This window comes from Octopus sinensis, linkage group LG7, assembly GCF_006345805.1.
Source record: "Octopus sinensis linkage group LG7, ASM634580v1, whole genome shotgun sequence".
Taxonomy (NCBI): domain Eukaryota; kingdom Metazoa; phylum Mollusca; class Cephalopoda; order Octopoda; family Octopodidae; genus Octopus; species Octopus sinensis.
The window spans coordinates 78,089,966-78,115,902 of record NC_043003.1 but is presented as its reverse complement, the minus strand read 5'-3'; the positions used below and the strand labels follow the sequence as shown (position 1 = coordinate 78,115,902).

The following is a 25,937-nucleotide window of genomic DNA, read 5'->3' as shown; positions in this document are numbered from 1 at the left end:
TAATCATTGCAAATGGATGACATCACTTGTGTGAAGGTGATGTTTGTTTACAATTAATGTGCAATGTCAAAGAAAGAGAACACGCATGCGAGTGTGTGACTGGCTTCTTTCAGTTTCTGTCTATAAAATCAACTCAGGTTTTAGTCAGCTCGGAGCTATAGTAGAAGACACTTGCCCAACGTGCTACGCAATGGAACTGAACCCAAAACAATGGGGTTGCAAAGCAAGCTTCCTAACCACACAGCCATGCTTGTGCCTATATAAAACATCCATCCACTGGGTTATGTTCCAATGATGGAATGGTACCACAGTAATATAATCTGTAACACAGTCTTACAGCAAGCAATAGATAGAGGATTCAAACCCTACCACCAGAGGGCATGCTTTTCTTTTTAGTATAAAATCAATGTTCAAAATACACACACACAAGATACAATGGTTATTTGAGGACAATTATCAGCATATTGTTGAGATGGAATTTATTCCGGTAGATTTTCTACAACCAGGCACCCTTCCTGTTCCCAACCCTCACTGTTTCCAAGTAAGGTAATATTTCCCCATGGCCAGACATGTTTTCACAGAAGACTAGATTTAAAGGACACCACTTGTATCATGGCATGCTTGTTTGCAACTGTCCCATGATGCCAATATAACAAAATGCTAAAACACACATGTGCTAGGTTTCTTGCAGTTTCCATCAACCAAATCTATTCACAACTATTTGGTCTGCCCGGGGCCATGCATAAGACTGAACCCAAAAGCTTGTGGCTAGAAATCAAGCTACTTAACTACGCAGTTATGCTTTGCATCTAAACACAGTTTGGGGAGAAAATGCTATACTGAAGTGTATTTATATATTACAAAATTATGCAGTCTTAAATGTATGTCTAAAAATAGTTGTTTAGATTATAAATTTTCCAATCCAATAATCTCTTCTTTAGAGTATATTCATAATATTTATAAACCTATAGCTTCTGACATATCTCAGTTGTATTTCTAGCATTTCTCTAAGAATTCAATTCTAAAAATATGTTGGTATACAAGAACTTTACATACTATTTTAAGAGTATTTCCTTTTACTAAAAATGATATATAATATGGTTTTCTATCAAAATTAACTAGTTCTCTTTTCCCACAAAACCAAACAACTGGTGCAAAATAACTACTTGACCTAAACCCCAAGGTTAAGTGGTATGAGTTGAGAAAACAAGAACAGAGTAAATTTATAGACCTTAAGAATTGTTAATACCATCTGTGAAGTTCTGAAGAATAGAGCAAGTGTTTTTATGCAAACATCTAGAAAACAAAGATGCTGAATAATAATCTAGACATATAATGTCAGTGTGCACACACGACAGAGTGTGAGCGTCCTGAGAGAAATGGACATAAGAAGCATCAGATGTGGTGTGCAAGAGACAACTGCGCTGGTATGGTCATGTGCTACATATGGATGAGGAAAGCTGTGTGCAGAAGTGTCACTCCCTAACAGTGGAAATAACCTGTGGAAGAGGAGACCCAGGAAGACATGGGATGAGGTGGTGAAGCATGACCTTCGAACATCGGGCCTCACAGAGGCAATGATGAAAACAGACCTCTGGAGATATGCTGTGATCGAAAAGACCCAGCAAGGAAAGTGAGATCACAGCCGTAGCCTACACCAGTGTCACATAACCAGCCCATTTTAAAAGTACCTTTGAATTATCAGGCAACGTTCCATGCTTGAAGAGACCTATTGAGTCAAGTAAATCAAATTGAAATCAAATGAAAATTGTAATTGTGGCTGTTACCAGTGCTGGTAGCAAGCAATAATCACCATTCATTCATGTGTGGGTCGCTGCCAGACTGGCTTTCCTTGCCGGTGGCATGTACAAAGCACCAACCAAACTTGGTCGATGCCAGAAACCCCACCACCGACTGGTTCCTGTGCCGGTGGAACGTAAAGAGCATCATCAGAGTGGTTGGCATTAGGAAGGGCATCCAGCTGTAGAAACATTGCCAGATCAGATTGGAGCCTGGTGCAGTCTTCTGGCTTACCCGTCTCCAGTCAAGCCGTCCAACCCATTCCAGCATGGAAAACAGACGTTAAACAATGATGAAGATGATTATGACATCACTTTTATATGGTGACTAGTCATAAGCTAACAGATTGCTATCAATTTTTATATGGAGACTAGTTGCAAAGACTGATATCACTTTTATATGATGACTAGTTATATGCTTACATAGATTGCTATCATTTTTATAGAGTGACTAGTTGCAAAGACTGATAGCACTTTTAAATGGTAACTGGTCACAAAACTGAAGTAGACCATATTTCAAGATGAAATAGTTGTCAAAATTAGAAACAAATTAAGTAGGGCATGTACTCCATACAAATTAACCAGACTATCTTTTCCTTGCCAGTAATAAACAGGCATTCGTCTGTCATTAAAAATATTTAGCTATATACACAAACTGCAGAACAGAATATTTAGATTTTTTGTTATTTACAAGAGAAAAGCCAAATATACTATTTTATTTAGGATAAAACTCTGAGCAATCTGACTGAATAAGAATGTAGAAAGACTGCAGAAAATTGTTGTTTATAACAAGGACTTATATGTTTAAGAGGAAATAGGTTAGTTCTAGTGACTAGTATCTCAGGATGACTGATTAGAATACAAGCTAACAATGTAAGAAGAAAAAAAAAGTAAGCAACAATAATAATAGTGCATAAGACAAACTATATATGACTGATACTGAAGAAAAGGGAAAGAGTGACAAAGAAATCCAGCAAAGAAAACTCAAAATAAACATACACAGCTTAAATAGAAACTAAATTGTAAATGTTTTTGAAAGATTAGTACAAAAAAATGTGGAGACATTTCCTTTTGTTTTAATTGTAGACTTATAATAATTTTGTACAAAGACAATTCAGTTATTTATCTACAAAGTCATAACTGATAAGTTGATGTACTGAGACTACTAACTTAAAGACAAAACACAATCATACAGCCCTTTCACCATGGAACTTGCCTTGGTGTAAATTTACAAGGAACCTAAAAATATTAGTTTAACTAACTGAAAACAAAAAATGATAGTAATAAAACTAGATATTTTTTTAGCCTTCAGAGTAGCACATAGCAAGTCAACTCAAAGAATATCAGCTGCGACCATCCTATCATTTAATCAGCATTTCTGGGACTGATTATTTTGTGTGGGCTTCCTGTTTTAAGATGGCTGTTTGTGAATTGATGGATACTTGGCTGTTATTTCTAACAGGTCAACTGTTAAGTTTAAAATTTATCTGTCATCCAGTTTCATATCACCACTTGGTCCTTGGGTGTCTTTATCAAAGCTCATTCAGTTGGAAAAAAGAACTCCATGGATGTCTCTGATCTGAGGATAACTTAATATCTTGATGTCCTTCCTCCTTCAGCTCTTCTACTCCTCACCCAACAACTCCTAAGTCTCAGAGGCCTTGCAAAGGTCATGGGTACTGCACTTCCTATTCTGACTAAGCAATAAGGGAAAAATTGGGGAGGGGGATGAAAAAATACCAATATAGGGATGGGACTAAATAGCAGTGTAGCAAATAGAGTTAAATAACTAATTATCAAGTTGTTTAGATTTTCCTAGAAAACAAAAAACCCAAAAAACAGTAATTTCTCTGTTCCACTGTCCCACGAAGATAGAGAATTCATATTGATTTAGATCAGATTCTAAAATGGGTTGACACTACTCTCCAGAAAGGTGGAGGGCAAAATCATTAGTATGCCGGGTGAAATACTTAGCGGTATTTCATCTGCCGCTACGTTCTGAGTTCAAATTCCGCGGAGGTCGACTTTGCCTTTCATCCTTTCAGAGTCGATTAAATAAGTACCAGTTACGCACTGGGGTCGATATAATCGACTTAATCTGGTTGTCTGTCCTTGTTTGTCCCCTCTGTCTGTAGCCCCTTGTGGGCAGTAAAGAAACAAGAAAGGGGGCATTATGAGACATAAAAGTGACAGTGAGGAAAATGATATTACAATAAGGGCTCAAGTTGAACTAGTCAACAGAGCTGCCTGCTCATGGAATTAATGTGCAAATGGCTGACCACTCAACAGACATGCATACCTTTGATGTTGTTCTGAGGGAGATTCAGTGTGACACAGAATGTAACAAGGCTGGCCCTTTGAATTATGGATACAACTCTTGTCCAGATGAGCAGGCTGGGGCAACATGAAATGAAGTGTCTTGCTTCAGGACACAACGTACCATCAAGAATCAAACTCCCAGCCATATGACTGTGAGCAGAATAACCGACCCACTAAGCCACACATCTTCAAAACGATATTACGGTGCTGTGGGAATCAACTGGATCATATTATGCAATCGCTGTCACTTCTGACACAGATACCATACAGTATATACCTTTGGTTGAAAGCTGATCACCACAAATGTAATAAAAGTGGTCATGCGTAAACCTGTGCACTCAAACACTGAAGTTGACCTTTTGAGTTGAATAGGATTTTGTTTCACAGTAATTGTTTATTACAACAGGTTCAATAAGAAAGTACAATGTTTCCCTGTATAATTTATACATACAACAGGGATACATGGAAAAAGAAAGAAAAGAGTATGATTAAAGTTGTATGATAGTGCTAGCTGGAGTAACTTTATATTGAGTAGTGGTATGTACAATTTCTTGCAATTCAGACAGCTTCATGGTCCCAGCAGACAAAATGGAAAAGATGTTGCCCCAGAGGATGGCGAGGGAGATGCACTGGAATAACAACTCTGATTCACGGGACTCACACTCGTGGAGAGCCATCTCAGCCCCGATAACAGTAAGCATGGAGATGGTCCAGGAGCTGAGAACACAAGAGATCTCCACTGCCACAGGCTCAACCATAAACCTGTCAGAGTGTGACCGATACTTAGACAGTATGCCCCTCCACCTGGTGAGCAGCAGAGCCTAGGCTGGTAACAGAACAAGCCAAGCACATCAAGTTGTTGCTGGAGTAGGTATCACAGCATGAGGCATCCTAAATGAGGTGCCAACCACCATGGAATGGAAATACCGTCCCTTTGGTCTAGATCTGCTGGTTCAAGCTGACAATACATTAAATAAAGTAAATGTACTGTCCATTACATAGTTTCAGTTCCTTTCTTGTTATGACAGTTTTCAAATACATTTTCATTTTTAATTATTTCTATGTTAACATTCATTCAAAACAATGTCTCATAAAAACCATAAAAACAAAATTTATTCTTCCATCAAAACTTTCATATATCATTGCTGCAGGCTATTTAAGTTAAATTTCATATGTATGAAATTTACAAATCTACATTTTTACATGAATTTTTAAATAAAATATTTGGTTTCAATATTGATTATCCAGAATTTTCCTTTTAAATTTTAGATATTTCTTACCATATGAACAAGCTGGAAAATGGTGATTATGGCTCCAGTAAAACAATCCAACAAAATAAATTATTTCTTGCAATATGTAAATATTTGTCTACCTGCAGATCACTAATAACTTGTGTCCTTTCTGAGAAAATAACTAGTGAAGCTATGAAAAGTCTGAAGAATAATTTTTTTCGAAAAGTATATATAAAATAATATTGCAGCTTCAAAAGATGGAGGCTGAATTTCCAACTACAAGGGAACAGCTTTAATCTAAAATATGCTTAGAATGCAGTTAACAAATAAAATTGTTCACTTTGAAGTCATATTATTTGATGTCCAGTCCCATCGAGTGACCTCTGGAATTTGTGCTTTTTACCATTGAACCAGCTTCACCAACTTCTTAGTTAATCTGTTAGACGGAAACCAAGCGAGCGAGTGCATGCGTAAATGTAGAGATTCTACACTTGTCACTACTTTAGCAAGAAAGTAGTGATGTTGATATTCTGTGTGGACATTATGACCAGCTGCTCTGTGCTTTTAAAGACTTCTGGGATAAAAGAAAAAAAACAACTCTTTACTTGAAAAAGCAGGTAAGCATTAGCAGCAAGAAGAGCATCTGGCTTTAAAACCCTGCTTCAAATAACTCGCCATATTTAAACTATGCTAGTTTGGAAGAAACAAAGGAACTAACTAATGAAGACTTTGGTAAAAGGGAGCTAGCTCTATCAATTTCCATCACAATTTACAGATAATAATCTGAGGACCAACTGTGTACATCGATAATACTTGAAGGATCTCTGAGACAAGAATTAATGAGATTTTGAACTGAGAATTCTTGACTGGGTAAACAACAACAAAAAAAATGTGAGCAAAATAGATTTTTAAAAATTCAACTGCAAAAGGTCATCTTTGAGTTACAAAATGACAAATAAATTTCATCTTTCATTTGTTTCAGCCATTCTTGGATAATGTTAGTCAAATGAATCGATCTCAGTAATCATTTTTCTTTTAAGTCTGATACTTATTCTATCAATCTCTTTTGCTGAACTGCTAAGTTATGGTGACATAAATACATCAACATTAGTTGCCAGGCGATGGCGGGGGACAAACAAAGACATTCACACACGATGAGCTTCTTTCAGTTTTCATCTGCCAAATCCGCTTACAAGCCTTTGGTTGGTCTGAGGCTATAGTAGAAGACACTTGCCCATGGTGACACACTGTAACTGAACCCAAAAATTGTGTGGTTGTGAAGCAAGCTTCTTACCACACAGCCACAAAAGTAAACAATATCCTATCAACAAATAAATAAAGATTAAATTTTTTTTTTTTTTAATCAAAATTTGTGTGAAATGTGGTTACAATGCAGTATGGCCTTTCCTTTATTATGGAATGGAGCCAAACTACTTTTCTATTGCTTTTCTGCCTTCTGTTAAGAGGTGAAATATTTTAGTGCAGTAACCCAAATTTTGACCAAGTGTAAAAGCTGTATGGAAATAGTACAGCTTGAAGATTAATAACATTTATGAAAATTGGAATCAAATATTGCATAACTTGCTGCTGGACATCAACGATGGAGATAGTATTAATTGTAGTAGTAAAGAATTAATGAACAATGTCAGCATTATTTTAATCATTAGCAAAGCCTACTATATTATTTTAATCATTATTAAGCAAACTATTATAAGTAAAAATAGTAATCATATTTTAATTACAGTCACTAATATTATTCTATAAGGGTAAAATTGGTAGGGATCAAAAGTATCCATTTAGGTGGCTATTCAACAAGAAAGGTTAGAAAATGTTGGAGTTCACAAGAATTTGCAGATCTATTGAATCAGCATTGGTTTAATGAAACATCTCTATTTAAATCTAAAGTACATGCGTAACATGTTCCAATGTTCTTTGAATTCAAGAGTAAAAAAATAAAATTAAATGCTGAATCTACAAACTTATTGACAGATAATATAATTATAAATAATTTATCAGAGAATTTTGAAGTTTTATTTTCCGTTATTGTTGAAGGTTTAATAGTGTATCAACATGTTAAATATGCATGCAGAGAGACAGACAGACAGACAGGCAGTATATAAAGAGAGCACTTGAAGTGGTAACAAGAATACCAATCAAGTGAATGGGCTGAAAATAGATGGAGTGGCATTGTAAAGAGACTGAAGATGAAGCATCAATTTCAGTGCATTACAGACTATAATGAGGTCATGTAATCTAAATCAGAAAGGTCAGGAGGTTAATGATAGACAAGATTGGCTACAAATGCTTACAAGTCAGGAAACCCATCTAAATACACTTGTTTTTAAAACAGTATTAATTAAACAGGTTCATATAACAATTTACAAAAATTGATCACATCAAAGAATGAGGTTGTGACTTTACCTGGCCATAGGCAAATACTGTTGCATTGTAACCTTCAAAACATCTGCAAAGAAAGAAAAAATGAAAGATAGAAATATAGGTATATTTTTAATAGTTTTGAAAGTACTTCAAATCTATTTTTGCATCTAAACCAATAATTAAATTAGTAAAATAGATTTTTATCAATGCTCATAAACGAAACTAAAATATATCACTCTCATCTAATCAGTAGAAAGACAAACTACACACATTAACGATAGATTAGTTCGAAACTGTTCTAGGTTGTGAACCAGCTCCAGGGAATTGCATATACACAATACATCAGCAAACTCTCTTTTCAGTCAGAGTCAATTAGTTTTCAATCATTTTTAAGATCATGACAAGATAATGGAATAAATGTAATATGTTCTCTACACATTATTCAGCAAGCCAACAGCATAGTACAATGTACAACATGGACTCAACAAACTAAAAAGAAGCATCTTCAAGGTCTAAAGCTTGCAGGTCACTGAAATGTTTCAAGGAGTTATATCATAGCACTACTCAAACATGGTTGACTAGGACCAACACAAAACATAAAATATTTAGAAAGGATTACGACAGTAAACAATGAAACATTTACAAAGCAGATGACATATGTAAAACAAAACAAAAAATTTTAACAATTACTGCATTATTACAGAAACATAAGAATGGTAAACACTAACAGATCCACATCAAGGATTGGTTCATTATAATTAAGTGGACCTGTTTTATAAATATTATAAAATACGAACACATACACTTCAAGTAAAACCCATTTTAAGGTTATACAATTAAACAGTAGGAGCATTCCGTCGGTTGTAAAGACAAGGGTCCCAGCTGATACGATCAACAGAACAGTTTGCTCATGAAATTAACGTGCAAGTGGCTGAGCACTCCACAAACACGTGTACCCTTAACGTAGTTCTCGGGGAGATTCAGCGTGACACAAGGCTGGCCCTTTGAAATACAGGTACTACTCATTTTTGCCAGCTGAGTGGACTGGAGCAACGTGAAATAAAGTGTCTTGCTCAAGGAAACAACGCGCCGCCGGGAATTGAACTCACAAACTTACGATTATGAGTCAAATGCCCCTAACCACTAAGCCACGCGCCTTCACAATTAAACAGTAATACTGGGGATAACCACTGAATCTCATTGTGCTTGATAAGATATTCATAGTGAATAAAATGTAGTATTAACAATGGTTTCAAATTTTAGCACAAGATCAGCAAGTTCAGGGGAAGGGGTAAGTCAATTATATCAAACCCAGTGTTCAACTGGTACCTATTTTAGTAACCCTGAAAGGATGAAAGGCAAAGTTGACCTCAGAGGAATTTGAACTCAGAACATAAGGATGGATGAAATACCTATTTCTTTACTACCCACAAGGGGCTAAACACAGAGGAGACAAACAAGGACAGACAGATGGATGAAGTCGATTATATTGACCCCAGTGCGTAACTGGTACTTAATTTATCGACCCCGAAAGGACGAAAGGCAAAGTCGACCTTGGCGGAATTTGAACTCAGAACGTAATGGCAGACGAAATACTGCTAAGCATTTTGCCCGGCATGCTAACGATTCTACCTGCTCACTGCCTTAAGTGTGGTATTTATATTAAAATTATTGAAGTAGCCATCTTATAAATACAGCACTTTACAGCACTGAATTTTTCAACAAATAAATTTCAACTGGCATAATCAGTGCCTTAAGCTGAAAAGAGCAGACAAAAATAAATTGTAACATTCATTGAATACAAAGAAAAATATAAGGAGATTGAATTAATGAACAACATCCATTTTTTTTTTCCATGCCTGCATAGGTTGAACAGGTGTTGCTGTTCACACTCATTTATGATCTGGCAAGAGCAACAGAGAAAACCAATCAACCTCATTGTTGTTTATGAATTGGTTTTAGTTATGGCTTTGTGGTTGGATGCTCTTTCATTCTACAACTACTTTTCATCAGGAATTGGGCGCATTTTAACATCCCGCCAGCATTAGAAATGTTTATAGCAAAAGCAACAAGTTCCCTCTACCATTTATCGGTTGTTATCCAGAGTTACTGCCCTCCTGGACAAGCTGCTTTGACAGAGCCCATGTCTCTTTTGTCCATTTATTCTATTTCCTTAATAGGATAACAAAACCAATATTAAATGAGGAAACAGTATAGAAAAATTAGCTTTTATTTTTTTAAAAATCTTTATGATAGTTATATGTGGAACAAAGAACCTATTTCATATTGGAAGCCAGTTATATTAAGAAAACCAATCCTTCAAAGAAAATACATATACAAAAAAATTCAGTCTAACTACATTATACAGTTTACCTGCAATTAACAGCACTTGTGAATACATCAGAACTAAATTAGGTGATCTATATTAATGCTTTTCATAAGGTGAAGTGTATTATTTCAACTGGTATTTTTATTAAGCTAGTAAGGAAAGATTGAGTTCAAAGTAAAGCAGTTAGTCTCTGGTAGGGTTTATGAATTGTTTGTAATCTATTGTTAATGGTGAGGTTTCTTTATTTTTGGTTGAATGTTGTGCCAACAAATTTAGTTGTAAAGGATTCAGTTTTAAGATTTTCTGTAACATTATGATATGTATTATGCCTTACATGTTAATATACTAGTAAAGGTTGTACTAATGAATTTAGTTGTATGAAGCTCAGGTTTTATGCCCCTTGAATGCATGTGTATGTGTGAAAATCATTGCGCATGCTACATGAAACTCATTGTGGTAATGGTGTATATGTTATCTTACTTGCCTGACTTTTTATGGTTATGTTGAGTTAGGATGGAAATATTTAACCCAATGTCAACCCTGATCAAGCAGATCTATGATCAAAAACATTCCAGTCGTGACCATCTTGTCTTTTCAAGAATATGTAGGACTATATTTCTTAGTATCTCCTCCTCCTGTATCTATATGTAAGATGTGGTTTGAGAAAAACTTGGCTGCTATTTCTAGTAACTTCCTTTTTGTATTCCATGTCTAGTGCTTTAATTTATCTGTTCTCAAAGAGACATTTTCCATATATATCATGTTCATATACAAGTATATCTGGAAGCTTATGAAGAAGATAGATATAAAACTCATGTCAGTATAACTTGATATTTACATTATGATAAGTGTTGCATGCAGTGAACAGGAATATATGATAGCACAGAGAGGTGTGGGTGTATAAATGGACTTGATAAAGTGTCCTGAGGAGTAGTAGTAGTTAGGCAGCATTTGATGCTCATTCATTTTAAATTAATAACACTTTTATGAACATGTGTTTGATATATTAGCTGATGTCTTGAGGCTAGGAAGGTTTGTCCCATATTATGGTTTTTATTACTGAACCAGGTTTTCACATATAAGCTATTAGATGACTACATATCCTTCTACCTTGTCTTCTTTGAGGACACCATTATGGCTACCAAACACTGACCATATCCACCAAGATTGCTCTCACTGTGGACACCATAACAACTACCAAGCATTGACCACATTCACCTAATTAAAACAATGAAACTGACCATATCCAATAGCAGTCAGCATTGCAGATACAATTACAACAATAAAATACTAATCCTATCCATCTAACCTATTCTTATAGTGGATACCGTTACAATTTTCTCAACCAGATATAGTAACAGATATAGGATAGCAGAGACAAGTTACACAACAAATTGAAAAACTGGACAACATCCTGGCCTGGCCTGGCTTGGTGAATTAGGAGCAGGAATCAAAAAATATAAGATATATGACATGTGGAGTGATATAGACCTGTTCAACCCACACTGCAGTCAAATTATATATATATTGGAAATAAGTCTTATTCAAACAAGTGATAAGATTACAGTTTAGATATCCTAAACCAGACAGACTTTTATAAACTCATTTCATAAAAACAAAAAGAAATTGTTTGTATAATAATCCAGAACTATGCTTTTAAAACTTTAGAGTTCAAATACCAAAGACAAAAATATCACATATGTCAAGATGTACAAGTCAACAACAGTGCATGATTATGTAGTCACTAATTAGGACAGGCTATTCTTATGAAGTAACTTCAGACATAATAGTTGTGGAGCAAAACATTCCTTCATCTAACTATCCGCTCTTAATTCTTATTCTCCTCGTCACATTTTTATCAAATGAAATTTCCACAGCTGCCATGTGAACAGTTGTTCAGAATTAAACAAAAGCTAGAACTGACTACAAAATATCCATGTCACTTTTCTCTTTTCTATCCCCCTCCTTTCACACACTTAATACTTATGTATTTTTGAAACAGAGAATTTTTAAATAACCTTTACGCTAAATGGAATTTTTTAAAAACGAGAGCAGGCTTCACTATAAAGACTAGCTTTCTTAATGGTGTATTCTTTCATCAAATTTTTGTTACATTAAACATTCATAAAACTAAAAACCTACTTCATTTAGCCAATGGAGATAATAAAAAGTATAAAAGAAATATAAACAAATAATAGCAGAACAATAAGTTTGCTTTAAATAAATAGATTAAGTGAAAAAGAAAATTAACTAAGCAAACAGGAAAATTGTACATCCCAACGGATGGATAACAATTCCTGTAATACTCTTCTATGTGGTATAGCTGTAGGACAGGGGTATTAATCTTGTCAGGAATGCTTAAAAAAAATAATATATAAATATAAATACAAAGAAAAATAGTTTTATTTCTTCTAGATTAAAAAATAAAATTTACTTCAAAACTGGGTGGAGCAAAACACATTTTAGCAAAACAAAAAAATAAATACTTGTGTGTTTTTGATATCATCAGTGAATTTTAATATTGTTCAGGTATACAGATGAGAATTACGTAGTAATAATAACTGTACTTAACTAAAAGCGTGCTTTCAATGATATCTGGAGAAGGCTTTACTGGACAAAATTTATCACATTACACATATATATATATACCAATATCCACTTACAAGCTATACATATAACTCATGCCAGCACAAAAGGAGGACATTAAACAATGATGATAATGATGATATATATATATATATATATATCACTTAAGCATTGCAATATTCATTAAAGGCTCTGATGAAGCAATAACGTGTTACTCAGGCCCTCAACAATGAGTCTACTGCCTCTTACAGCAGAAACAGCTGTAAGCTAATGAAGTTCATAAGATAATTGTTTATTTCTGTGTCATCTCACTTTCTTGATAGAGATATATATATATATATATATATATAATATATATATATATATATATATGTATATGTATGTGTGTGTGTGTGTGTGTGTGTTTGAAGGAGGACAAGAAAAGAACAGAATCCCAACTGTTTGAAGTCTCAGGTCAAACTCTTGCAGACATGCAGAGATTGATGGTTTAGAGTTGCATGTCATATGCAGGTATTTGACTACTATGTTTGTTCAGGGTAACAACCAACACAGCAGTCTACCAAGAAATCATGCAGCATTTCATAGATTTTGTCAAAAGAGACTATTTGGTGATGTGAAATTTCAAGTCCAGTAGCACACAGTACCAGAATAACCACCGCTTTGCTTAAGCAGTAACAGTATGGAATATAATCATATGCATATTAGCAGACACACACATGACAGCTTCCAGCTGTTCCCGTCTACCAAATTCTCTCCCACAGCATTGGTTGGTCTTGGGCTATCATAGAAAATTATCCTAGGTGCTGTGTAGTGGGACCCCTCACACACACTGTGTGCATTCATATACAAAGAACATTTTTTATTAGGTCAGCATTCAATATGAGGTTGTATCAAAATTAAGCGAAACCTCCAAAACAGACTAGTATGTTACTATTGTGTGTCATGGCTGTTTTACACACACACACACACACACAACACACACACACTATTCCTTCAGAAGCCTATGCCAACTTGGGAGAATTAAATTTCTCATAAACTGTTAAATCATGAAACGATACAAGAAACCAGCATTGTTGGACAAGAAGCAAGGACATAAGGATTTATTTGTTATTATCTAGAACATTGCAAGGACAGGAAGGATATCAATATCAGCTTTTAATTTAAGTTAGATGTAAAAAGTTTATAGACACTGTCACCTTTGTGGACTCGTACATAATCTTCCCTGAGTCACCTTCAGGTACTACATTTTGTAACTTTATACTGTTGTATGTTGTTTCAGCACTATTGATTACAGAAGGGAAAGTAAATAACCAGTTTATAGTAAGATGTTGATAGTAATAGGTGAATAAAGAAATGATGATGCACTTTAGTTCCAACTCCATAGTTAAGATCTCTCCAGATAATTTTCATTTGATATTAACTTCAAAAGATCAATGACTCAACTAAGAAATAAACCAACTGATGTTAACAAGGACAAAACACACAGACACAGAAGTCACATAAAATATAAAAAGGAACTGACAACCAGTGTAAAGCAATAAATACAGATTTAAAACAATAAAAACAAAAATTATTTTCGGAAGAAAATGTTGGCTAAAACCTACAAAAACAAGATTATATATTTCTTCTAAACCACAATGACATGTAGTTGGTACAACCGCACTACACAATTACATTAAGGTGGGTGAATGTCACAAGAATGGCCAGTATGAATGGACCAATTCTGAGGATACACCTGTGAAAATTAAAAGAAAATATAAAAGGAGAAAGGGGTTCTCTAGCCGCTCTTTTGACCAGGCTCCCATGGCTTTTTCCACGAGTAACCTTTCGAAGCGCCTCCCCCTATTGGGAGTTTTAATTGTTACTTATATTTCGTTGTTATCCTGCTTTAGTACACAGACTTTTTTCAAACAGACAAAACCCTTTGTAACTTTCGTCCTGTGTTTTGTCCCTTTATGTTTTAATTGATTTTTGTTAGCCCTTGTGGCCAATAAACGAACAAATTATATCTACCATTATGATATGAATGTCCCCTACTAGCACCACGATATTATTGTTCATTATTGTGCATGTGATGTGTCTTAATACTAAACAACTATTATGTCATCGAGATATGTAGCCCCCAACTGACATGATTATGTTAATGTCAATCATTGTCACAAGCTGTATGTCCCTTGCAACACTACAGTGTTATCTATATTATTGTGACATGTAGTATGTCCTCTACGAGCATTACATGAATCACAAGAACATTACAGTAGAGGGCAGCTAGTATCTGGGACAACACCAACATCAGTGGAAATTGAATACAACCTATCTGCTTGATGGACCACAAGCAATCTACTTTTTCAGTTATTGGTTCAAACAAGAAGCAATGTTTCTGATTCAAAAAAAAAATTTTTTTAAAAACCTAATTTTGTCTCATTCTTGTTTTGTTTGTTACGATTTTGTTAGATAGGAAGAATAGCATTCATGACTTTTTCTTTTAGCCTCCTTCCATAAAATGGAAAAAGAGAACCCTAAATACATATTACTGCAGTAGGAAACTGGATACTTAGTTATCCTCAGACAGGAGACCTGGCCTGAATGATTTCAACAGAATGGGACTGATAAAGATACCCAAGGACCTGGTAATGGTGCTAAACCATGTCACAGATTCAGTTTATTGCTCAAGAAAACTAAAACTTTTGATCAATGAGCTAGCTGTTCTTGAGTGATAAACTTACTCCTAATGTGATAGGAATACATATACCCTAGGTGCTACATTGTGGAACCAAACCCATAATTGCAAAATGAATTTTTTAACTATACAGTTATAACTGATCCTATAGCTGCAATCAGGAATGACAATCAAAAGATAATGCTGATATTAGCAAGCAATAATGCAACTTTAACTGACATTTAAACTTTCTATAAGAATTTGACCAGCCGTTACTTAAACAATTAGTACTAAATCCTGACTATGGATGAATTTCAAGTGAGGATTGATCACCAACAGGTCTAAGATGGCAGTAAATCCAAATAAGAACCGACTCAGATAGTGATGACCTGGCCAGCCCAATCCAACATGTAAAGAAGCTGTTAAATGATGAAGATGATGAATCAGCTAAAGAATGAAGTTATTGGCAAGAAAGGAAATATTCTATAATCATAATTAGAAATTGAGAAAAGCTTCCAAATACAAAGATAGTTTATTATAAAAAGAAACACAAGTACAGTTAGTAATCTATTATAAAAGATAGTAATCTATAATAAAAAGAAACACAAGTACACAAGTAAGTAGATAGTTAAGAAACAAGTATCGATGCCAAATGATAATCCAGAAAATTCTTGAAGATGATATGGACAGACTCAATATACACAGTTCAAAAGAAGAATTTGTTTGTTTGTCATGAGAAAGAGAGATATTATCATTAAATATTTACTTGTTATTAACATAACTCCATTGTGGATCTCAAGCAAGACCTATAATGAAGTATTACTGCTACATAAATATATATATACATAAATCTTAAATCACATCTGATGAGAAGCCGTCTGTCTGATTGGCATTAACTCATTCCTCAGCATACTGCAACTTCTGAACTATCTTTTTTAACACCTCTACAATTGACTGTGCTCCTCCAAAAGATTTCATGTCAATTCACTTAAACCCACCTAATTACTCATCTCTTGTTACCCATATTTTCACCCCCACTGAAGCCTTATGCAAACCATTTATCTAGAGCTTCCTGAGCAGGATATCAACCTTTCCGAAATCCATCCCTGCACTTGCTTTTCCTCAACAACAAGAATGAATGCTCAGACAAACACCATTCCTATGTGATCAGCTTGAAAAATTGTCAAGATATTAAGATATTTTTCTTAACATGAAACCAATGGTAGCCTTTATACACACACACACACACACACACACACATATATATGAGCAGACCATGAACCACTCTCTGGCTTCATTTGACACAACAGAAAGTTCCAGGAAGATGGCAAACAGAAATTCAAATGCACAATTCTTCTGCATACCAGCAAAAAAGATGCTTAGATGGTGAATCTTCAGAGGAGTCAAATAAGGCCATATATGTACCCCAATATTTTTCATAATGGATGGCCTACAGTATATTGTTTGATGCATCTTGCTGCAAAAATAATGAAGAGAAATACTCCTGAAATACTATTTCCATTAACTCTGGCATCCTGAAAAACCATTTTAAGAACTGTTATGAAGTACCATAAAGTATCAAATGTGTTTTACCAAACAATCAGCAAACTGCATCCCACAGTAGCAAACATTACTATCAACAAAATGCTTTGAAGGACAGAATTGCAGGTAGGACCTAAATGCAAATCAAGTGCCAAGTTGACTCTATAAAGTCCTGTCACAGAAAGACATTCACCTTTCTAATAAATTCAAGGTGTGTAATGCTATAATTTTTGTCATGTTCCGGTATGACTGAAAAATTTGGATTTGTAATAGCTCCACATTCAGTGCTTAACAGACTGATCAGCTCTTATAAATAATTATCTCTACAAGTATCAAATCAAATATTCCAGGGCCAAGCTTTGATGGTCTGGAGATATCATTCATGAAAGCAACATAATTTTATGACAATTCTCTTGGCAGTTTTAAGAAGATTGGCTAATGAAGAGATAAAAACAAGGCTAAGGGAATGACACTGATACCTGAACAAAGAGCTATAGCAAACAGAACCAATTAGAGCCACTCTATGAGGAAAGCAATAACAGCCTTCGAGGGTTGGTCTACTCTGGCATTTTCAACAACATAATAGCACCAGTATTTACTACACAGCTCTTAGTAATTCAGTTCATGCCTTGACACGTGCACACTGCACGTTGGTGTCTATAATCATGTGTGCCCACAGATGTCTTCCTCTCTCAAAAGTCAAACCAAGACATTTGCATTCCCATTAAATTCAGTCATGCCCCCCCCCCTCACTTCTGTTTGTTTATAAAACCTGACCGCATTACACCAAGGTACGCCTTATTGTGTAAGGTGGACAAATATTTGTCCGTACAAAGCATCATCAAGAATGAATAACCAAAAAGTCTTACACAACAGTCTCTCAATAGAGGATGCATTCTGAAAAATCTATGTCAATCTCCCAAGCTTTAGCTGGATTTTTATCAACCATACTCGTTCAACCACACTGAAGAATGTTATGTATTTACACAGCTTTTCATACATCATTTAGTGTCAACATAGGTAAATGCATATACATATACATAGCAATCATCTCAATTCTTACTCCTATGCTATATATACTTTATATTTACTCACAATACATTGTAATATTGATTTATAAACCCGTTTTTAAAACTATACCACGTGTTTACATATATTTCCCTATTTTTTTCAATTTACCCACACTTATCTATTCCCAATCCAATCTATTTGCATATTCAAACATTCCAATCATAGTTTTAGTAATTTTTACTTTTTCAAAAAATAAATTACTAATCTGGTGGTAAGCAGACTTTTTTGAATTTTGTATCTGATTTTATACACATGCAATAAACTTAGAGTACTAAATTTTGTTTATTTAATTCTCTGTAAACATCCTATATAAGCAATGATAACAGAGTTCATGAAGTCTTCCCAAATTGAAGTTAATGGCATTCATCATGTTCTAGGTTGGTGCTTATAAACAAAATATAAGTAGGAAAGTAGTTCCAGGGAAATGCAGTTCAATTCAGGCCAGCAAGGATTAGACTAAGTGTAAATTCAAATTTCAATCAAAGATATATTTATGCTTCATATCCATTTAGGAGAAATTAATTTTAAAAAGTTCTTTTTCTTTATGTGACAAGAGGAGGACCAACATCATCATCATCATCGTCGTTTAGCGTCCGCTTTCCATGCTGGCATGGGTTGGACGGTTCAACTGGGATCTGGGAAGCCAGAAGGCTGCACCAGGCCCAGTCTGATCTGGCAATGTTTCTACGGCTGGATGCCCTTCCTAACGCCAACCACTCCATGAGTGTAGTGGGTGCTTTTACATGCCAGACGAGGCTGGCAAACGGCCATGATCGGATGGTACTTTTTACATGCCACCGGCACGGAGGCCAGGCGAGGCTGGCAACGGCCACGATCGGATGGTGCTTTTTAAGTGCCACCGGCATGGAGGCCAGCAATTTGTAGAAAACATATCAACAACTGAGGAAGCCTCAATGCAAGCTATTCAACATACTAGAAATAGCATCTAAATTGAATATATGCATGTGAAACAACCTTCGATTAAAATGCCAGTGTGCATATTCATTTTAAATGTGTATATAACTGTGGAATGGCAACCTAATTTCCTTTAAATCACATCAAACCACAATCTCAAATGAAAACATTGGATGTGATCCTATATTTAGTGGTTCTGAGAAACAAAAAGGATGGAGCAGTCATGGCTAGCATGCTTTTGATCAGAGATCAGTGTGGTCAGAACTCTGGAGCTAAACAAACAGTAAGTGAAAATAAAACAGTTATGAGATTGGACTCATCCCAAAAACTTGGCAAATATTTTTAGAAAGAATGTTAGATTTACATAATAGTTTTAAAAAAACAAAATTTCCTCATGTGACAACTGACAGTAAACCCATATCTTCCTAAGAACAACGACTGGTCAGATAAATAATATCCATCAATACAGCTGTTATGGAGAGAATATCCTACATCTTTCACTTATACTACTTTCCTAACTTTTTCATCTAAAGATATACATTACATACATATACATACATGACGATAGAGATTACATACATGAGGTGATATTTATTAAGTTCACTGAGACCTCAAATTTTTGAGGTTGAAAAAGTCATGAGACGAAACTTGAAGTCCTTTTCATTTTCAAGATAAATTAAAATTTTGTCACTATAAATAGATTTACCTCCACCCCGGGTGTTAATGATCCATTATTCCTTTTAAACTTACTTTTAATAAACTTATTTTAACAAACAATCATCATCATTTCACATTCACTTTCTATGCTGTTACAAGTTGGATAGTGACAGGATCCAACAGGTCAGAGGACCATGAATTGCACTAGTGGCTCAGATTTGGCATGGTTTCAATGATTGAATATCCTTCCTATTGGCAACTATTTTGCAGAGAGTACTGGTTCCATTTTGTGGCACCAGCACTAGTGAAGTTACCATGTAACTTAAAAGATTTAAAAGGCCACCTTCACAAAATGAGAGTATAATATAGAGGAAAATGGCTTTATGCAAAGTGTTGGGAAGTTAAAGTATGACGGAAGGGATGGGAACAGATTTGTAGTTATAGATGAGATAGATAGCTACCCTATAAGGAGATAGGAGTAACTGGAGTGGAGATGGAGAGAGGAGGGGTAACAAGAGGTTGGAATATACACTCAAAGCATAAGGTGAACAGAAGAGAGTGTGGAGTCAGAAGATGAGGAGTAAGGATGGGTAAATGTTGCAAGAGTAAGGGAGGGAGAGTGAGAAGTGGTTATAGAAATGAATAGGAGTGAATTTAGTAAATGGTGAACAAGGGTGGTAAGTATAAATAGGAGGGAAGGTGATAAGAATGAGGAATGGATGTCAATAGAAGTGGCCCAAGGGAAAGGAAGTGATGACTGGCAATACAGAAAGAGCGATGAGCAGCTGAATGCAGTAGAGAGGGGAGGATTGAAAGAGAGAGATAAGTGGGAAAGGGTGGGTAAAGGTTACAAGAGTGTAAGGGAGATTGAGAGATGTATGGTGATGGGATGGAGGTGATCCTAAGTACATAAGAGTGAATGTTGTGAGTGGCAAACAAAGGTAGCAGAGGACAATGGTAGATGAGACAGTGTTACGAATGAGGTATGGGTGTTGACGGGAAATGGCTACAGCTAGAGGAAACATTGGCATGAAAGGCAACCCACAATTTTCATTCAAAATAACTTTACAATATTCAATAATAACTAAACATAAACGGAATACTAGAGCAGTAACAATATGTTTGACTTGAAAAGTGAAAAAGAAAGTAAAACAAAACAACAGGGGAAAAATTCCCATCATTAAATACATAAAAAAAAATTCCTATAGACATTGCTAGAAGCTATTAACTTGTTGGCACAAACTCTTTCGCTTGACCTCATTTTACACTGTGGTTAACACATCTCACAATGTTTGCTTCATATTCTGACCAAATACGGAGGTGGGGAGAATACATGTCTTTGCACTAGGAAGCTTAACTATATTTAAATTGAAAACTTGGTGAGAACTGCTAGGAATTAACAAATATAATCTTTGAAGATGTGAGAATTATATGTTTCTAAAATGAATACAATGCCAGGAATTTGAGGAAAGAGATTAGTCAATACACTTGTTCTAGTACCTGATTGGTACTTATTTCATCAACCACAATGGTGAAGTGGACTTCAGTGGGATTTGAACTTAAAACAAGCTGAAACAAATAAGGTAAAGCATTTTGAACGATGTTCTAATGACTCTGCCAATCCTCCAAAACTACAAATAATGTTCCTAATGCAAGATACCAGGCCTGGAATTCGAGAATGGTAGAGCTAGTTGATTATTTGACTGGTACTCTTTTTAACAAACCTACTGAACCCTGGAAGGACAAAAGGTAAAGTTAACTCAGGATTCAAATACAGGACATAGAGCCAAACCAGCAAAAATTACTGGCAACATTTGTTACAGATCTTTGCCTCCTTTTCAAGTCAACTTTGCTCATCTCTTTGAGATCAAAATAAAGTACCAGTTAAGTACTGAGATCAATTTATCTGAACTAATCTCTATCCACAAATTCCTGGCTTTAAGTCTATCTTAAAAATATCAACATTGATGTTCTCATGTGTCTAAAGATTAGATCTGCTGATTCTTAGCAAGTCTAATCAAGTCTTTCCTTTAAATGGAAGAAGAATGGTTGGCATTAGGAAGGGCATCCAGCCATAGAAACCAAGCCAAAACAGACTATGGAATCTAGTGCGACCCCAGGCTCGCCAGTTCCTGACAAGCCATCTGACCCATGCCAGCATGGAAAACAGACGTTAAATGTTAATGGTGAAGCATAATTCTGTAAGAACATGTATTCTCCCCACCTCAATTTGAGCAGATGATGATGATAAACATGTTTTCATCATCTAAAACTAGAGGGAAGTGTTTTCTTGCATTTTGTAAACAGTTAACAAAAATCCCAACCACCCACCCCCCAATTACTTAGTCATTATGCAACTAATAAAGTGGTATTCATTACAATGTATCAAACAATATTTTTTGTGCTCTCCTTTTATTTATATAATGCATTAAAAAACACTTCCTAGTAAAAGGTGAAAAATTCATACTGATGAAATCTCGACTCCAAAAATGTTTGGAAAGTTTACTGTTCCATTTTTTTTTTCTTCTCCTTTTTACTTGGAATTGGAGAAAAGAAAAACAGGACTTACCCTTCAACAAGCATTTGTACACAAGTTTCATAAACATCCTTCTGAACTGTATCTCTGTCAAATACATAGTCAAATGTAAATGCCTTATCTTTTCCCAAGATAAGCTGAGATTCCGCATAGATAACATCGGTGCAAATTTGGCACATATCAATCCTTTCTCGGCCACATTGAGGCCGAATTCTGGAAAGGAAAATAAAATGTAAGTCAGTAAAATGCAAATTAATCACAAAGCAATAAATACAGCAGTTATATCAGGGGGGAAAAAAAACATTGAAATAATTTACTTAATGAGCCAATGATGGAGTCTTTACATAGTTATCCAACCAACTAGAAATAGCAGCTAACTCTCCCAATTTATACCTTCATTGTTTTAAAAAAAACAGACACACAGGAAAATGTAAACCCAGTAGTGGTTAGAAATTAAATTACATCTTTACAAAAATAATCCAGATCTAGATGATGTAGAGCTAGAAGTGGTCAGAAACTAAAACACAAAATATGCCTTTACAAAAATAATTCAGATAGAGATTTTATGGAAATTTGTTTTCTTTTTACCTTTGTTGTTTTTATGAAGTAAATCAGAGATATGTAAACTGAGGTAACATGGCAACCCTAACTCACCATTCTGTAGGCAAAACAGTTATGAACATCAGAAACAAAAAGGTTATAAAAACAGAAATATATGAAAGGAAATATCTAAAGTTTGAAAGCATGAAGACTGCCTGAAACTTCTCACAATACAGTATTATAACTGTGGCATTTGCTTGTTTTTACTAAAGACCACTAATTATTCTTAAATTCTAGCGATTACATTCAATTTCCATTGAGTTTTATATCAGCACAAGCATTGCTGTGTAGCTTATCAGATTACACCAATGTGGCATATATTAACTGAGTTCTTTGTCTCACCTAGAATAAAATTTCAGGTTCCCTGAGGTTTAATTTTATCATTAAGAACCACCCCTGGTAAAGCACATTCTTAGCACATCCAAAAGACTAGATCCTTCATTTCGAGACCAGAAGATATTTTAACCCCAGATATTGTTGCAGATATTGAGGCCAATAAAAGAATAAAACTGCCTGTTGTGAATGAAATGAACACAAATAGCAAATGTTAAGAGTTTTTTTTTTCTTTCTTTTTTTATGGTCATTGGAAGATAGCATGGAGATAAATTGATGAAATATGCTCCTTGGCATGAGTAGCCTTTCTGAATGTGTAGAACAAAATACAAAACAATCCAGAAAACGTACCAACACATGTCATGAAGCAATCTCACAACTTTTCACAATGGATCCTAGATAGGAAAATCCAGAAATAAAATTTACAAAGAAATTCCATCTTGTACAATCATTTTCCTGCAAATTTCCTCATGATTATTATAACACAAACACATGCACATGCAAAATGATATATCTTCACATATATACTTAAAAGTAGTAGTAGTGGTGGTGGTGGTGGCGGTGGAGCATTTTTTAAAATAATTTAAAGCTAAATCCATTATTTGGTTGAACACTGCTGTTTGATCCTTTAGTATCTTTTGGAGAGTTTACTCAGTTGCAAGCATCTGGACAAGGTCTCCCATTTAAGAATATTTCCCATATTCTCCCAGTCTCAGAGGCTTTTCTTAAAAAGGCATGGAAAAGGCACTGTGCTTCTCTCCTTTATTAAACAATAACTAAATAAATACTACCAAAAAAAGCAAGAATTTTAATAAAAAATCTCACACAACTTGAACTCAAAATTTACAACTTATCAAGTTTAAAATCAACTTTTGGGATTCATTTGAAAAACATTAAAGGGAAGGCAAATTCCTTACAGTTGAATATCTTCTAGATTTCCATAACTAAAAGCCATCAATCAATCAGTCTGACAAATAACATAATATTTAAAATGAAAATATGAAGTATGTAGGACAAATAGCAATTGAAGACAGAAATCACAACAGATCTATTTTCTGATAAGTGATTCTTGGCATTACTCACTTTTAAAAGTTGTAACATTTTAAAGAGAATTTCAGGTTTAAAACGTGCTGGGTTTACTCTTTGACTGCTGAGAGTATTATGAGGTTAGATATGGAAAAGTACTATCAGTAACCATTGAGAAATCTTTGGTCATCTCAAACATCAAAAATAATATAAATAAATAACATTTAAACTGACTCAGGAAATAGGTTTAATGTGCAGTTCCAATCACTGCCATTCTGTTGTTTAGTCAGAAGAAATATCTGATAAAATATTAACAAAAACACCAAACCAAAGAAATTAGAAAATTCTTCTTTTGATATATTGTCAGTGTTTAATATAGCTGTTGGGCCTAGAGATTACTGAGTTGGGCTCACAAACATAAAATTAAGGGTTTGATTCACAGATTGGACAGCAAGATGTCCACCTTGAGCAAGGTACTTCATTTCACAGTGCTCCAGTTTACTCGGCTGAAAATGATTCCACCTGAGTGCTGATGTAGGCCTCATTCCCTACTCTCCACCCACTGCCAAGTCCTGGACTTGGGAAGGCCAAGAGGGTGACTGTGTCTGCTCATGACTACATAGACAGTTAAGATAATTAGTGAAAGAACAGTAAATGTTACCAAGCTATACTCACGAGTGATGGCTATCATTTTTGTTTCAGCCTATACCAACACTGAATAAACCTAAAATGGAATTCAACCATAACTATCTAGCCATAACAGTCTCTAGGACAATGTTATCCAATGTGTCCATTTATGGTGTGATTTGAAAAAGACCTAGTTGGTATTTCTTGCAGGTCAAGCAATCATGAAGCTTTCTTGTCAACTACAATCTTTTGTAGAAAACAGTTGTTGCATTCCATTTCTCATAATCTGTACATTGCTCAGTATTTCCATATATAATTTGCCTTTAAGCAATTTTTTTTAAATCCAATTATTTATTTATTTATTTAGTGTATAATCACTGACAAACAATTTTGTTCTTTCTAACTGCAGTAATTTCAGAAATAAAACTTAATACTGTAGTAATGAATAAAACAAACAAACTGACTAAAACATTATCTAATTTTTTGGTGGGTAGACAGATATGTTGAAAGGGAGGTAGGAATAATAATAATAATATCATATAAACTTGAATGTGATGTTGAACAGTATTGAAAAACCAATTGTAATTTGAAAAACAGATAATGATGAATATGATGCTCTCATAAATGTTAAATGATTTTCTGAAAAAATAGACTAATTCAATAGACAAGCATAAAACTGATCATATAACTCTCTCTCTCTTTCTCTCAATCAACACTGCTGAATCAAAAGTCAACATTTATTATTGTTACAGCTGTTCCATGCATAAAATGGATTCACTTTGATCTAAAAATCTAACAAAATATTTTAGATGGAATCATGTGGATTCGTGGTTAAGAAATTCACTTCACAACTAAGGGTTTGAATTCAACCTCACTGGGTGGCACCTTTGACAAATGTCTGCTACCATAGCTTCAGGTTGACTAATGCTTTGTGAGTGGCATTTGGAAGATAGAAACTGTGTAGATGCCCTGCAAAAGGAACCATTCCTGTTTTAGAGGTGATAAGACAATCTGTCATTTAGTTTAACTACAAGGGTCCATAGCATCTTTAATAGAGTTGCATGCATTCAGAATAAATCTCCAGTCTGACATTAATTGCCACTTACCAGTCTTAGAGGCCCTGAAAAATAGTCTCAGGCACCATTTTTCCTTTTTGGATGAAGTCTTTAAAAAAGTAGTCCATTTCCTACAAACAATCTTTTATATCTAACTAAATATGTTATCTTTCCCTTAAACTGTCTTAACTATTCACTTCAAGCTTTGTAAAACAATTTTTGCTATCTTCTATACTCACAGGCCATATTCCGTCTGATGTTTCTTTCCTGTC

General features: G+C 34.8%; 1 protein-coding gene across 6 annotated transcripts in view; it reads right to left on the bottom strand.

Annotated features, from left to right (window-relative positions):
- LOC115214537 (kinesin-like protein KIF21A) overlaps positions 1–25,937 on the bottom strand; it is a 176,923-nt gene that overhangs the window by 115,934 nt on the left and 35,052 nt on the right. For all 6 annotated transcript variants that reach the window (XM_029783744.2, XM_036504851.1, XM_036504850.1 and 3 more), the window contains exons 2-3: positions 22,058–22,237; positions 7,772–7,814 (exon numbers count right to left, since the gene is read on the bottom strand). In XM_029783744.2, the coding sequence (XP_029639604.1) occupies positions 7,772–7,814; positions 22,058–22,237 (223 nt within the window). The remainder of the gene's footprint in view (positions 1–7,771; positions 7,815–22,057; positions 22,238–25,937) is intronic.